This window comes from Saimiri boliviensis, chromosome 3 (assembly GCF_048565385.1).
Source record: "Saimiri boliviensis isolate mSaiBol1 chromosome 3, mSaiBol1.pri, whole genome shotgun sequence".
Classification (NCBI taxonomy): domain Eukaryota; kingdom Metazoa; phylum Chordata; class Mammalia; order Primates; family Cebidae; genus Saimiri; species Saimiri boliviensis.
In genome coordinates this window covers 66,646,659-66,662,331 of record NC_133451.1, presented here as the reverse complement: position 1 = coordinate 66,662,331, position 15,673 = coordinate 66,646,659, and the positions used below count along the sequence as shown (strand labels likewise).

General features: G+C 33.7%; 1 protein-coding gene across 8 annotated transcripts in view; it reads left to right on the top strand.

Annotated features, from left to right (window-relative positions):
* ANKRD17 (ankyrin repeat domain 17) overlaps nt 1-15,673 on the top strand; it is a 180,430-nt gene that overhangs the window by 112,444 nt on the left and 52,313 nt on the right. For 5 of the 8 annotated variants that reach the window (XM_074396253.1, XM_074396250.1, XM_074396255.1 and 2 more), the window contains 6 exons: nt 710-797; nt 3,064-3,191; nt 3,440-3,583; nt 3,979-4,081; nt 5,533-6,285; nt 10,516-10,664. In XM_074396253.1, the coding sequence (XP_074252354.1) occupies nt 710-797; nt 3,064-3,191; nt 3,440-3,583; nt 3,979-4,081; nt 5,533-6,285; nt 10,516-10,664 (1,365 nt within the window). The remainder of the gene's footprint in view (nt 1-709; nt 798-3,063; nt 3,192-3,439; nt 3,584-3,978; nt 4,082-5,532; nt 6,286-10,515; nt 10,665-15,673) is intronic. The other 3 variants (XM_074396252.1, XM_074396257.1, XM_074396256.1) reach the window with 3 other exon arrangements.

Here is a 15,673-nt window from a genome sequence, read left to right as displayed (position 1 = left end):
AAAGATACTTTTTCTCATATCTTTCTTTTCTAAGATCTGAAAATTTTTACCAGTAGTGTTGTTCTCAGCTATTTAGTAATCACAAGTATGCAGTAGAGTCTTCATCCTTTTGGGACCCAGAAAGCTCTTGTAGCATCTTAGAATTGATGGTTTTAGAAATATTTGTTATCATTTTTATTTAAGGGAATCTAGAGATAATAGGAAGTCTATAAAGAGGATGGTAGTGATGCAGTTACTGAAATTCATAGAGGTGGGATGCAGACTCATGAGGGGAAAATAACTTTGAGTGGATGAGGATACTGCTCGTCATATTGATTGTTCAGAGAAGACCATGTCAGAGTACCATACATGCATAGTGAGGTACCACAATTCATTGTGTAGAGAGAGGAACAAATTACTCAGATGCATTTAGATGAGGGCATCATGATCACATGACTATAAGTTTTAAAATTATTTCCTGTGCTCACTTTGGCAGCATATATGCTAAAATTATTTTCATAGGACAAATTTATAATTTTAGATTTTTTTTTAATTTAGAAATATATTTCTTAATTTTTTTCAAAGCATTATATTTGAATATTTAGATTCAGAAATTAGTCCAGTTATTTTCTTTTGATTTCTATGAAAAAAAAAAAAAAAAAAAAAAAACTTGTTCACTGGCAATTAAGTGTCAATTAAGTCTGTTTTTGTTTTTTTTTTTTTTAAACAGGAGCATGAATCCGAAGGTGGAAGAACTCCTTTAATGAAAGCTGCAAGAGCTGGTCATGTTTGTACTGTTCAGTTCTTAATTAGTAAAGGTAAGTTTGTATAAAACAGTTGTTCGTTTCCTCAAAAGTATTTATCCCTGCCTTCATTTAGAGATTTAAGGGTATAGTAGTTGAGGGCGAGAGGTTATCATATGAGGAGGGATGCTGTTGACATTTAATGAATGGATAGTTGATAAACATCCTGCCATGCACAGACCAGTTCAGACTACAAATAGTTGTCATACCACTTAGCACATTTTTTGAGAAACACTTGTATAAAGGGAAGGGAAATTTGTCTGTGTAAAAACTGGAGATTTAGGTAACACACTCTGCTGTGTTCATGTAATACAGTATTATATTGAAACCTGGAATTTTATGATGTTTCTGCCACTAAAAAAATTTGTAGCAAATAATATTTCTACTATTTTCCTGGTTCTATGTTCCCTTTCTTATAAAATATAGGGAGTTGGTTATAAATACAGCACAAAAAATATTCACAATTGAAATGTGACAAAAATAGCAAATTGCATGAGGATTTTCATTCATCGATCAGAAATTTTAGTTTGAATACCAAAGACCTTAATGACCAAATAAAATAAAAGGGAGCATACTATTACTCTCTTTAAATTATTTCTTATGTGTTTACTATGAAAGTTACAGTTGAGAAAGTTTTTCATTCAGAGTTCATCTTTTTTTTTTTTTTTTTTGAGACAGAGTCTCACTCTGTCGCCAGGCATTAGGCTGGAGTGCAGTGGCCCATCTCGGCTCATTGCAATCTCTGCCTCCTGGGTTCAAGTAATTCTCCTGCCTGAGCCTCCTGAGTAGCTGGGACTACAGGCACACAACCACCACGCCCATCTAATTTTTTGTATTTTAGTACAGACGGGATTTCACTGTGTTGGCCAGGATGATTTCGATCTCTTGACCTCATGATCTGCCCACCTTGGCCTCCCAAAGTGCTGGGATTACAGGCGTGAGCCACCGCGCCTGGCTTATATTCTTAAGTATAGGAGAGTACAGATTTTACTGTTGATTCTGCATTGATAAAAGAAAGGGGAAGCCAAGTGTGGTGGCTAACCCTCATAATCTCGGCACTTTAGGACCCTGAGTCAGGAGAATCCCTTGAGTCCTGGAGTTCAAGACCAGCCTGGACAACATAGTAAGATTCTGTCTCTAGAAAAATTATAAAATTAGTCAGGCATGGCGGGTCGTACCTGTAGTGCCAGCTAGTTGGGAGGCTGAGGTAGGAGGAGCACTCAGGCTCACGGGTTCAAGGTTATAGTGAGCTATGATTGTGCTACTGTACTCCAGCCAGGGTGACCGAGTGAGACCTTGTTTCAACAACAACAACAAAAAGTATAGGCTTTATACAGTTTTCAAAGGCAATAATATACCATTTTCTTCATATAATAATAGTAAAGAAATCTCAAATTTCTAATTGTTTATAGGTAAAGAAAATTTGAAATAATTTACCAAATTACTTTAAACATTTTGAACATGCATTGGTGATATATATTCGTAACAGTATTCTCAAGCATGGAATTATATATATAATTGCTGTCCCCTCACTGGTTAATATTAGTGAATTTGATTCCAGTTTCTATTATTTTATTTCTATTTCCCATGTTACCTACCACAATAATCCAAATTAGGGATAGAGGTCAGGCACAATAGCTCATGCTTATAATTTTAGCATTTTGGGAGGCCAAGGTGGGAGGATCACTTGAGCCCAAGAATTTGAAACCAGCCTAGGTAACACGGTGATACCCCGACTCTACAAAAACAACAAGCAAATAAATTAGGGGTAGATTCCTATTCGGGAGTAGGGGTAAATTACCCATTTTCCTTGTCAGGTATTTCTAATAGAAAAAAAAAAAATGGTACTACTCTACTACTCCATTTAGTGTTTGTTCTCTACATATTTAACCCATAGAAGGCAGTATAATTTATTTTTCTTGAGTCATCTTTTCTACTGAAGAACTTAAAATACAAATAAAACTTCATATTTTACTTTTAATAGTTATTACGTTAGGAGTAATAGGTACTTTTGGTATCTTTTACTGGTACATACTGAAGTCTTTTCAAATTATATTATGTTTGGGATTTATTTACTTTAGAGTAGTTCAAGATAAGAGAGAATTAATGTGGGGTATTTGTAAAATGAGATTGGCCATGTGTTTAAAGTCATTAAAACTTGGTAATAGGTATGTGGAGCCTCATAATACTGTTTTCTCTACTCTTCATGATTTTTAAATTTAACATAATTTTAGGAAAAACCATTCTACTAATATGATTTTTCATCCCTTTTCTGTTTTAGGAGCGAATGTGAATAGAACCACAGCTAATAATGACCATACCGTACTGTCCCTGGCTTGTGCAGGGGGTCATCTGGCAGTGGTGGAACTACTTTTGGCTCATGGAGCAGATCCTACTCACCGTTTAAAAGTATGTAACTCAAATGTTTGTGCAGCATCGTGAATTAATATTTCTCTTTTGGTCATTATTACAACATATCATGTACAAGCTCCATTCAAAATGGCATTCTAAATATAAATTTTCTCCTTTTTTACTTGAAGCGCCACCAAACTGATGATTTTAATGTGTCTGGGACCTGCTGGCTTTATTTTCTTAAGTGATACTATAACTAACTTATTTTTCTTTGCTTTTTTCCTCCTCCATATTCATTCTTTTAGGATGGCTCAACTATGTTGATAGAAGCAGCAAAAGGTGGCCATACAAGTGTTGTTTGCTATCTCTTGGATTATCCTAATAACTTGCTTTCAGCCCCTCCACCAGATGTCACTCAGTTAACTCCCCCATCCCACGATTTAAATAGGGTAAGGTTTTAAAAATTAAAGCATTTTATGTTATGTCTTCTTTATCCTAACTCTTATAGTATCTGTTTAAATTAGGCTATTTTTTGTTGTAATATGTAGTTCTCTTTATAAATACGTACTTGATACAGTTAATGAACATCTGGTATAATATTCAGACCCTAGATGATATAATTATGCTTTACTTTTTAAAGGTCACAATAACAACTTGAATTCAAAGCCCGCTAAAAAATGTCGTGGAAAACAATTTGGCACCAACATATTTTAAGTAAATATATCATTGTCTAAGATGGCAAATTAAAAATATCTTGAAAAAATCTCTGTAATTTATTTTTTATTTACAACATATTAATGGATCTCGTAGGACACTAATAATCACTTAGTGTCCTTTGTCTTAGGCTCCTCGTGTACCGGTTCAAGCACTGCCCATGGTTGTTCCACCTCAGGAGCCTGACAAACCACCTGCCAATGTTGCCACCACTCTTCCCATCAGGAATAAAGGTCAGTTATACTTCTAAAGACTGTTTCTTACTTGGTGTCCAGGTAAAAATAAGATTACCAAAAAATAGCCATTTCTACCAACAAGGAATTTTACTAAGTTGGCATTATTAAGTTTTTTTAACCCATGATAAAAGTATGTTATTGGGAGAAAAAAATAGTTAATAGCACGAATTTGTGCCAGAATTAGAAGTTTTAGCATGAGAAATTCAGATGCTCATCTTTGATGCAATTCTGATTATCCATGATTTCCTTTAATAACTAGTAATTTTTGTTCATGTAAAATGTTAAGCTGGGTATAGTTGAATGATATTTTTATAAATTATTTACTTAAATCTCTGCAGTGATAAAGGCATAAATTAACAAAATGTATTAAATATTAGAAATTTATTTTAGAATGACTGACTTAATATAGATTTTATATCTGGGATACCTTTTCTCAACCAATAATTCAGTTACTTCAGATATGCTTGTTTATTTCTCTAGAATTCTAAGGTCCATATTTGACTTGTGGATTTATACCATGCATGTTCTTAAGTAATGTCCCCAAACATTTTATACCTACCAGTTTGAATTAGTTTTTCTTTTTAAAAGTTTTACCTGAAGAAACAATGCAGTTTTTATTTTTCGGTTTTTGGCTACCTATATTCTTTTATGAACAAGAATGCTATATTTTCACCAGCTCTTTTCAATCACTACCATCAACTTAGAGCCTTGGCACCTTTTTCAGTTGATATAGCAAACAATTGATTGCTGTACCTGTAGCCAGATCTGTCTATTCACCTGGCTGTCAGAAGATACAGTGGATGGCATAGTCCAGCATCTTTTCTTCCAGGGAGACTGAATCCCAATTCTCTACTGGCCAGATAGCTGTGTGAATATGTGAATTTATATCTTGCCTATATTAGTTTTGAAGATATTAGGCCCCAACAAAGACATATGTTTTCGTTGGATTTAATTTCTTGTTACTTCTTAGTGGTTTGGGTACTCCTTGTGTGTATGTGTGTGTGTTTAAAAGGCACAGACTATGAAATGTGAAAAAACCTGACTTAGAGGTCTGTTTTCTCTTCACCCTAACAATTTAGCATTATTATTCTGTTCTTATGATGAGTTTTAACATCTTTATGACCATATAAAATATCTACACATAGCCCTAGATGTTACTTTAATTGCACACTTAGGTATCACAAACCTGCATTCCTCTGTTGTCTAATTTTAGCCATGTGATATTTTTAAGATTCTGAAATTAATTTACAAAGATTTTGCACATAAAATACATACATTTTATATTTGTGGAAAAGGTGGATTTGCTTTTAACTTTCTAACAGTGCAGTTTCACCTTTTATGGATATGATAACTTAGTGCATAACTGTTGACACTAAACCTCCCAACAGTAACTCTGTAATGAGGATGCCATTCATGTGCACTTCTGAGGGGGTTTCTTTTTCACACAGCTGCTTCTAAACAAAAGTCCAGCAGCCATTTGCCAGCAAACAGCCAGGATGTACAGGGTTACATCACCAATCAGTCTCCAGAGAGCATTGTAGAAGAGGCTCAGGGAAAGTTAACAGAACTGGAACAGAGGATAAAAGAAGCCATAGAAAAGAATGCACAGCTGCAGTCCTTGGAACTGGCTCATGCTGACCAACTTACTAAGGAGAAGATCGAGGAGCTGAACAAAACGAGGGAGGAACAAATTCAGAAGAAACAAAAGATTTTGGAGGAACTACAGAAAGTAGAACGAGAGTTACAACTGAAAACTCAGCAGCAGCTAAAAAAGCAGTATCTAGAGGTTAAAGCTCAAAGAATTCAACTTCAGCAACAGCAGCAACAGTCTTGCCAACACCTGGGATTACTAACTCCTGTTGGGGTTGGAGAACAGCTTTCCGAGGGAGACTATGCACGGTTACAGCAAGTGGATCCCGTTTTGCTTAAGGATGAACCCCAGCAGACTGCTGCTCAGATGGGTTTTGCACCAATCCAGCCTCTGGCGATGCCTCAAGCTTTGCCTCTGGCGGCAGGTCCCTTGCCTCCAGGGTCCATCGCAAATCTTACAGAACTGCAAGGAGTGATAGTTGGACAGCCAGTACTGGGCCAAGCACAGTTGGCAGGGCTGGGGCAAGGAATTCTGACAGAAACACAACAAGGGTTAATGGTAGCCAGCCCTGCTCAGACCCTCAATGACACGCTGGATGACATCATGGCAGGTGGGTTTATATTGTTATGAGCAGGTATCAAATATGATTTGCTTAAGGCGAGTAAGAATGTACCCAAATTTTTTGCCGTTACCCAACTTGAGAACTATTTTTGGACTCCTGACTCATGTCTATCTTTAGAAATATTAGTTCAATCTCAGAAGTTCTCAAAAGGATACAGGTGGAATTAAAGATTAGCTCATTCAATACAAATGACTGAAGCTTTCTGGCTTAGCTTGGTAGCTTGAGTATGTAGGATTTTCAGTAGTGGGGTTGATGTTTGATTTTTGTTTTTGTTTTCATTTTTTTCCTTTAAGTTCAGAATACTGAGATTGCATTTTGGCATTTTGCTTCTGTATTCAAACCAATAAACTGGGAAGTTGATTGAAGTTGAAGTGCAAAACTAGTAGGATACATCAGGAAGCTTATTTATGAACATAAATCCTTTATATCCTAATGGATCAGACTTCAAACCTGATGGATATTAAAAAAAAAAAAAACACTTTTACAAAATTAATAAAGTACCAAACCAAATAGTTTAATTATACTGTATGTAAGTGATTTTGTCCCCTGTGAATGTTAATGTGTAGTCTCTTTCTAACTGTATCATGAGAAGATGTGGCCCCCTGAAAGTATCATAAATGATATATTTTAGATGTGTAGCCAGATAAATTTCATTCTATTATAACTAGTTTCATTGGGCAAGAAGATATATTTTAGAAAGTTGTTTTAATGTTTCTAGTTTTTAGTACTTATTTTTTGTAAGTTTTGTAACAAAGTAATGGGATTAGATTTTATAGGGTTGTAAGCCATAACAGTGCTATACTGAGAAGGATAATTTGCTTCATTAAAAAACAAAATTTGGAAAGGAAAACAGAAGAATGAAAGGAATAAACAGTGAAATGCTGGTAACTTTCATCTGATCTCTTCCCCTTTTTTATTCATTGGTCTGTACTTAAAAGATGATTTTTCTAATTTTAAAACTGTTTCAGTAGCATTACATATGATGAGATTATACATTTTTTTCCAAGTTTCATCTTTTAAAAGAATAATAGAAAACTAAATTGTGTAGTGTTTAGATATTTAGCTAACATTCAGATATTAAGAAACCAGCTGAGACAGATTTTATACTTATAAATATCTGTAAAGTTTATTAGTTCTCCTTTAATAGCACCTCAATAGTTATAACATGTGGAATGAAAATTTCTGCTAGTCTAAGGGTTAAATAACCACATTGGAAAAATACTAATAATAATTAGTAGTAAGAATTGTACCACTCTAATTGATGAGTGTGAAATTTTTCTGTAGATTTGAAAATCACTACTAATCATGACTAGCTGATTATAATAATTGGGAATAGAATTTTAAAAATATTAAATATCCTGTGAAAGTTCATTAACCCTAAATTTGATACTATGTCCATGGCCATGAATTTATTAATAATAGTGTCCTATTATGTCAAACTACCAAAGGATGTATAGAGTTAAATATTACTTATCCATTTAATAAAGAATAGGCATTACATAATAATGGATGTTTAAAAAAATTTTTTTGATATAATATCAGAGTTTACCTGATGTGCTTGGGCATAATTGTCAACAATGATTTACTAGTTGTGCAGTTTTGTATGCTGATCAGAATTATCAGAAGTTTGTAAAGTATCTTTTCTTTTGATTCATACTTGAAACAAAAACAATTCTCTTATATGTGTTCCCAGTGTTCCGTATAAAAATTTTTTAAGTGCACATAACTTTTTAGGAAATACAACAAATGCTTTTCATAATACAGAAATATTTTACTTTTTTATTATGCTCATTTCTATGGGGAGAGGAAAGATAGCCAGAAGGAGAAAAAGTAGGATTAAAAGCATTTGGCTACCTGCAACTCATCCCTGACAACAGGCATGTGCACATGCACACACAAACACATTTATGCACTCACTTTTGCATCCTCAATCTTAAATTTCTATGGTAGGATGTATTCTTTCAGTTGCTTTATGATGATTTCCACTTATTTCTTAGGGTTTTGATGTATATTATAGCCTCATTAGTCTCATCTTCTTTCCCTCCCTCTAGTACAGTCCCTGTTCTTAATTTCTTAGTTTTCATTTATTAGACTTATATCATAAAATTTGCTGACCAAAATTGTCTGTCTTTCCTGTTCTTCACATTTGCCAAACCAGAATCAGCTCCCTGTTTAACCTGTCTCAATACCTTGCCTTTGCTATCATCTCCAGTTCCCTTTTTCCTATGTTGACGTTAAAACTTTTCTTACATGTGGTTCTCTCTCTCTAAATCTAACCCTGAAACAGAAGCCCCACATGTAAAAATTTTTACTGTAGTTCCTTCAGTACCTACATATTTACATTTGTTACTTTTACTTGTAGAGAATGTATGTGTGATTGACAGTTACTTAATTTTAGTAAACCAGTTCATAGGTACCCCAGTGGAAATGATGAGATAATTGATTTTTCCTATCTCCTTTTAGATGAGGTGATAAGAACAACCAATTTGACTTAAAAAAAAAAAAAAAGCTGTAATTTTAGGTTTTAAAAAAAATATATTGCAGTTTTAATGTATAATATAATTTAGTCCTTTAACAAGAAAGTTTAGATTTTTTTTTTAACCTGTTTAGTGTTTTAAAATAAAATTTAGTGATTCAGACAGACTGGTGTTCATCCTGTTTAAGCGACTTTTTGTATTTAACATTTTTACTGTGAAAATCCAATCAAAGGAGGTATGTAATCAATTTTAAGAGCTCTAGATTTTATATTATTTTGAAATTTATATCTACAATATGTACATTTAAATTATCTTGATCTTTTTATAACATACAAAACTATCAATATGGAGTAACAATATCAAGATCAGTAGATGGTCTGTTTAATATATTAGTATATGACCTTTTCTATTGGTCTGGATCCTTAAGGATTCAAAGTGTTTTGTTTTGTTTTGTTTTGTTTTGTTTTCTCCTTTGTTTTTCCTTTGGCTTTTAAGTGGACTTAAAAATGTATAATTATAGAATGTGTGTTGCTATAATGTATAGTGTATGTTTGTGCCTGAACTAAGGATTTAATGTAAAATAGATTTCTTAAATTATAATCATGTTTAAAATTGTTACAATAAGATAAATTTTAGTTTTATTCTTGACAGGATCTTAATCTCTTTTGCCTGGTTTCAGATCCAGTTGTGAATCATGATTGTTTTCTGTCTGATGTAGTTGATAACTACTTTGATAATACACATCCACACTGCTGTTGACCAGTCAAAGATAAATGCCCATACTTTAATATTATATCATTTTTAATGCGATTGGGGGATTTGATGTTCACATATCAACTCCAGAAACAACGCAATCAAAGAATAAAGTACCCTCAGCTGAATCTACAGTATATCCTATGCCAGCATATTTGGAGTCCTCCCATCTCTAGTACTGACCAGAATAGCCTTTTCTTAAGTTGCACGTTTTGGTGAAAATAATATCACAGCAATATCATACTTAGAAGAATAATAATCCATATTTGAAGAATGTTTGTGTGCATACATTTATTTCTACCCTAATCTTTTAATTTTGTCCTAAGTTAGTGTGATTGCTGGATTCATTGGTGAGCATTTTAGCCCCCTCAGAAACAATTCTTCATATGAGCAACTACACTTCTATATGAGGAACAAATTTTCATATTTGACTGTCCTGTCATACAGAGGGCTACAATGCACAATATTACTATATTCCTGTCTGCAGTTAGTAAAACAGTAGGAAATGTTTTAAATGATTGCATAGTGAGATTTCTCGCTCTCCAAAAGTAGTATTATTTTTACTAGTTCTAGAATGTAAGGTGTGAAATTGGCAAGTAAAAACCACATATTTCCCCTTTTGATCATGACTGTTTGACCTTTGATCCCTTTTCTAAGTAAGATATAATGGACAACTTTCCATTTGCATTTATATTTAATACATAAACATTTTTATTTTCAGGGTTATTTTGAATTAAGATTTTACAACTACTTAACGAGAATTTGTTTTTCAGTTGGATTATTATTTAGAAAATGAGTTACTCAATATACATTATAATTTTAGACTGTCATCAGTCAATAAGAACTAGGAAAATTAGTTATTAGTGCTATAGTAGTCTTCCTGTAGACATTTTATTTTAAGAAGTCTTTAAATATTTTTGAGTTAATATGTCTTACTATTACTTAACAATGTTTCATCCTTATTAAGTGCAGTTATTTTGTTTAACAGCAGTCAGTGGAAGAGCATCTGCAATGTCAAACACTCCTACCCACAGTATCGCTGCTTCCATTTCCCAACCTCAGACTCCAACTCCAAGTCCTATCATCTCTCCTTCAGCCATGCTTCCTATCTACCCTGCCATTGATATTGATGCACAGGTAAGACCCACATTTAAGAGAGAGGGTTTTTCACTGGAATGATGCCATAATTACAAGCATTAACTTTTAAAGATTTAAACCATGAAAGATTGCTTTGTCTCTAGGCAAAGTCTTGAGCCACAGTTTTAAATTAATTAGAATTCACATTTAAAAAATAAAATGCCAAATATAGATTATTATGATAATTATGTGATGGTCTGGTTTCGAAGGTCATCAAGTAACCGTTTTTAAAAAAACTTTAAAAGAGGATATAAAAGAAATACTACTAATTAGTAGAAGATATGGTTTGAAATATATAATTAATTGCATGTAAAAGGAAATGGGTTCTAATATAAAATTTATATTTTTATAAGTCATATACATAATTGACACCATATGTACATGGCCATCAGGACGGAGAAATGTTTGCATTTTAGTTTTTTTTGACTGGTACCTGGGGTGTGTACATTATAAAACTTTTAGTTTTATATGTGATTATTTCTTTATAATAAAGCCTGAATTTTAGCAGAGGGAACACTGGGAGAAAGAGAGAAGAGTGAGTGTGTGTGTATGTTTGTGTTGGATGGCCCATTAAGGGCATGTACTCTTAACCTGTTAAAAATAAAGTTTCCTTTTTATTAAAATGTTTCTCAGTAACACTATGGAAACGGAATTTTATTTCTGTTCTTACTTGGCTGCCCACATGTCTGTTGTTTTTTATGTACTGACTTCTTTGTTGTTGTTGAGTACTTAAAATTGCTAGGGATTGACTATTTTTAAGGAATCGTCTCATCTAATCCTCAGACCATTCATGAAGTAGCTACTCTTAATACCCTTCTCCCTGAAGAAGACACTGAAGCTACGAGAGAGATTAAGCATTTTATTAGTCACTTCATTTAGGCTATGAAACGGCAGGGCTGGGAATATTCAAGTCTGACTTCAAAGACACTACTCTTTCCTTTTTCTTTTGTAATGGTTCTCGCAGTGCTGCCCAAGCTGGTCTCAAACTCCTAGGCTCAAGCGATCTTCCCGTCTTAGCCTCCCTGAGTAGGTGGAATTACAGGTGTGCCATCACACCCCAAAGACACCACTGTTAACTACCACCTACATAGCCTTTAAAAAAAAATTGAGACATTCATGTGTTGAACGGTAGTTATTTAAATTTAATATTGATAGCATTGCAGAATTGGTTTGAACTTGGTGTTGAACTTGCATTATTTTTCTCCAGTCTCTTTTGCTTTGAGGCTACTGTGTTGTTATTATTTTTTCTTTTGAGGTGGAGTCTGACTCTGTCACCCAGGCTGGAGTACATTGGTGAGATCTAGGCTCACTACAACCTCTGCCACCTGGGTTCAAGTGATTCTTCTGCCTCAAGCCTCCTGAGTAGCTGGGATTGCAGGTGCCCACCACCACACCCAGCTAGTTTTTTGTACTTTTAGTAGAGATGGGGTTTCACCATGTTGAGCAGGCTGGTCTCAAACTCCCGACCTCAGGTGATCCGCCTGCCTCAGCCTTTCAAAGTGCTGGGATTACAAGCATGAGCCACTGCCCACGGCAGAGACTGTCATGTGTAGCAAGAAGTAGTTTTCTGATTTTTATGGGCCCAAGAATTGATTCCATTAGCAAAAGTAAGTACTTCACCAAAATGTAAAAAGACTTCTTTATAAAAATGTTTTTAAACAAGCACAGAAAAAGTTTGTCTAGATATTGATTTTACTGAATATGAAATTATTGTAGTGATGGTGAAATGATTTTTTCTGGGTGTATCAATCACCAACTATCACTATATTATAAATTAATTCTGAGAAGTTACATGTCGTTTTTTAATTAAAATTGTTTTTTAAACTTACATTTTAAATATAGTAGGCATGCTTTTATAGAAAGATTTGAATATGGCTCCTTAAACATTTACTCTTTATTTATCTGATCTATACATCAAGTTTTGTCATTTGTTGGGTTAGCCAAACCTAAATTAAACTACTCTCTGTGGAGTTTTACCATACATGTTTAGTTAGATATTAAAAAGTTCCTACCTTGGAAAAAAATACTGTTCAAAAATAATTGTTCACATTTTTTTCCCTTTTCATACTTGTTTTTAAAATTTACTAGTGTGGCCAGGCGTGGTGGCTCACACCTGTAATCCCAGCACTTTGGGAGGCCAAGGTGGGCAGATCACCTAAGGTTAGGCGTTCCAGACCAGCCTGGCCAACATGACAAAACCCTGTCTCTACTAAAAATACAAAAATTAGCTGGGCATGGTGGCGCACACCTGTAATCCCAGCTATTCGAGAGGCTGAGGCGGAAGAAGTGCTTGAACCCAGAAGGCAGAGGTTGCAGTGAGCTGAGATCATACCATTGCACTCCAGCCTGGGCAACAGAGTGAGACTCTGTCTCAAAAAAAAAAAAAATTACTAGTTTTTATATCAAGCAGATACTTAAGTGATTAAAAATGAAAATCCTTTTGTATTCAATCCATCTGAAGTTTTTGTTTTGATAAGAAAATAAAAATTTTGTGGGCTCTTAAACATAGTAGGTACTTTGATTATGTGTGATAATATTGTGCTGTGACAAATGATATAATTAAGAAATTAATACTAAGATTCATGTTCTGTTCTGAAAGATTAAACATTCTTTAATATTTGGATCTTCCATTTGTTTATCTAACAAACCTTAACATACAGACTTAACACTTTGCAGATATTAACTTATTTAACTTAATATTTATAACAATCCCATGAAGTAGGTACTCTTATTATTACTGTTTTTCATTTGAGGAATATAAGACATAAAGATATTAACTACCTTGCCCAACAGCTAATTAATGGCGGAGAGTATGTGAAATTATCTTTTACTTTTAATGGTATAATTTGAATATTTTTCTCTATTCTTACTGGTTTGCAATACAGAGAATAGTTTAATCACAATGATTTAACAAGAGAAATTAAGCTAGCAAAAATTAATTAACAGTGACATATAATATGCTACCATTAAAGCATTCTGCTTTAAAATTTATGCATTCTACTTGTTCATATGAACTAGTTTTAAATAGGTTATTTATTTTATGAATTATTCTCATTTATTGAATACATTGAAGTGCAGTCCCACTTTTTAAATTTACATATAACCTGACTGGGTTAGAAAGCAAGATATTAAGGATTTCAACAATTGTGGAAGTTTTAAAAAAAAGTTCAACTCTTTACGTCCTAGTAATCAAAGTAATTTAATTATATTAAGAGTAATTAATAGATGATGTACCCCATCCTTTCTTTTTTTTTTAAGACAGGGTATCACTCTGTCACCCAGGCTGGAGTACAGTGGCACCATCACAGCTTGCTGTAGCCTTGAACTCCTGAGCTCAAATGATCCTCCCACCTCAGCCTCAAAGTAGCTAGGAGTGCAGGCATTCCACACCACTTCCGACTAATTTTTTTGTAGACATGGGTTTTGCTGTGTTGCTTAGGCTAGTCTCGAACGTCTGGCCTCCTGCCTTAGCCTCCCAAAGTGTTAGGATTACAGGCATAAACCAATGTACCCAATATACTTCCTTTTTTAAAAACAGTTCAGTGCTTTTTCACCTGAATTTCAGCTCATTAAAAGTTGCCTTTCCTTCAGTATTGCCATCTGTGTTACTACTATTTCTTATTTTTCATTTTGTTTCACTGTTATAAAATGGAATATTCATGTTGATATTTTTACATTAAATATATTTTCATTTTTTATAAGCCAGAATTCATCATAGCAACCTCTGTTATCATATAGAATGGTATATATATTATGGCATCGTGGGCTAACTGAAATTTTCCTTAGAATGTAAACCTGAATGAGCTCTTAACGCTCCAGACATCTGTCTCCTTATTCAGATTTGGGACTTTCTCTTAGATATGTGACAAGTAATATAACTTCTTGACTAATATAACTTTGTGCAATATAATTTGAGTAAAAAGGATCCTTCTTTTAAGTGGTACTTTGCCTTCTACAAAATCATCAGCTGTTATTATAATTATTTCCATGACCAGTATTTGAAACACTTCTTTTTTTCTTTACCTTGTCATTATTAATATTAACCCAGCTTTCTATTTCAGACCATTTTTCTGTTGATGTACTGAGAAACAGAGTAATATTTCTTGCCATTTTGGGATTGTGTAGGTATTTTTAGGAAGATGGAAACCTCGCTTCAGACTTTTCAAATTCTTTCATTATTGTCTTAAAAGATTATCGTGTTAGTTGGTTTAGTTTCTCCTTCATACAGAAATACAATGGAGTTGCCCACTTTTAACTTCATTTCCACAAGGAATTTAAAGCCGCTTTCTTAAGTTTTCAATGTTTGTTTCTTGAAATCTCATAATATATTATTATGCTTCTCTCCTAGTTTGAACCTGAATTTGCCCAGTATAGTAATCACTAAGCTCCGTTGAGTCCTTTATTATCTTGTCAACCCTAGAGTACTTAGTAGAATGCTTTGAATGTAAAAGGTGCTTAATAAATGTCCGTTGAATTTATGTTTTGTAATGTTGGAAAAAATGTTTTACTGGTCCACTAAAACTTTCCGTGCTTATCTTTTGCAAATTTGGTGTACATCTCTTCATTTTTTGTTTGAGATTGTCATAGCTTTCCTAAATTACTCTTTAAACCCTGGAATAATTTTAGAAACCTTATAAACTTCATTGCAAAATTGACTCTTCTGCTGATTGCATATGCACCAAAGTATAGTGAACATAAGTCACAAACACTTAACATTAGATTCACCACAATCTGCTGTCCCTTAGGGCCCTTTTGTGATAATAGTGGGAAGAACAGGATTTTGTTATCAATATCTTTCAGCTTTTTAAAGCCCATCTCCACCAATTGTTAGTTTGTGTGTTCGTTGGAGTTACTTAACAGACCCTTTATCCTTTTTTATCTGAAATCAGATATAATTTCTTCCGATAAACCTGAAATTAAGATCAGATACTCTAACACAGTCAAAGCTGTCACTCATTTAAGTTTCATGTCCTTCTCCATTGTTGTAGTTGGTGCATCTCTCCCTTGTG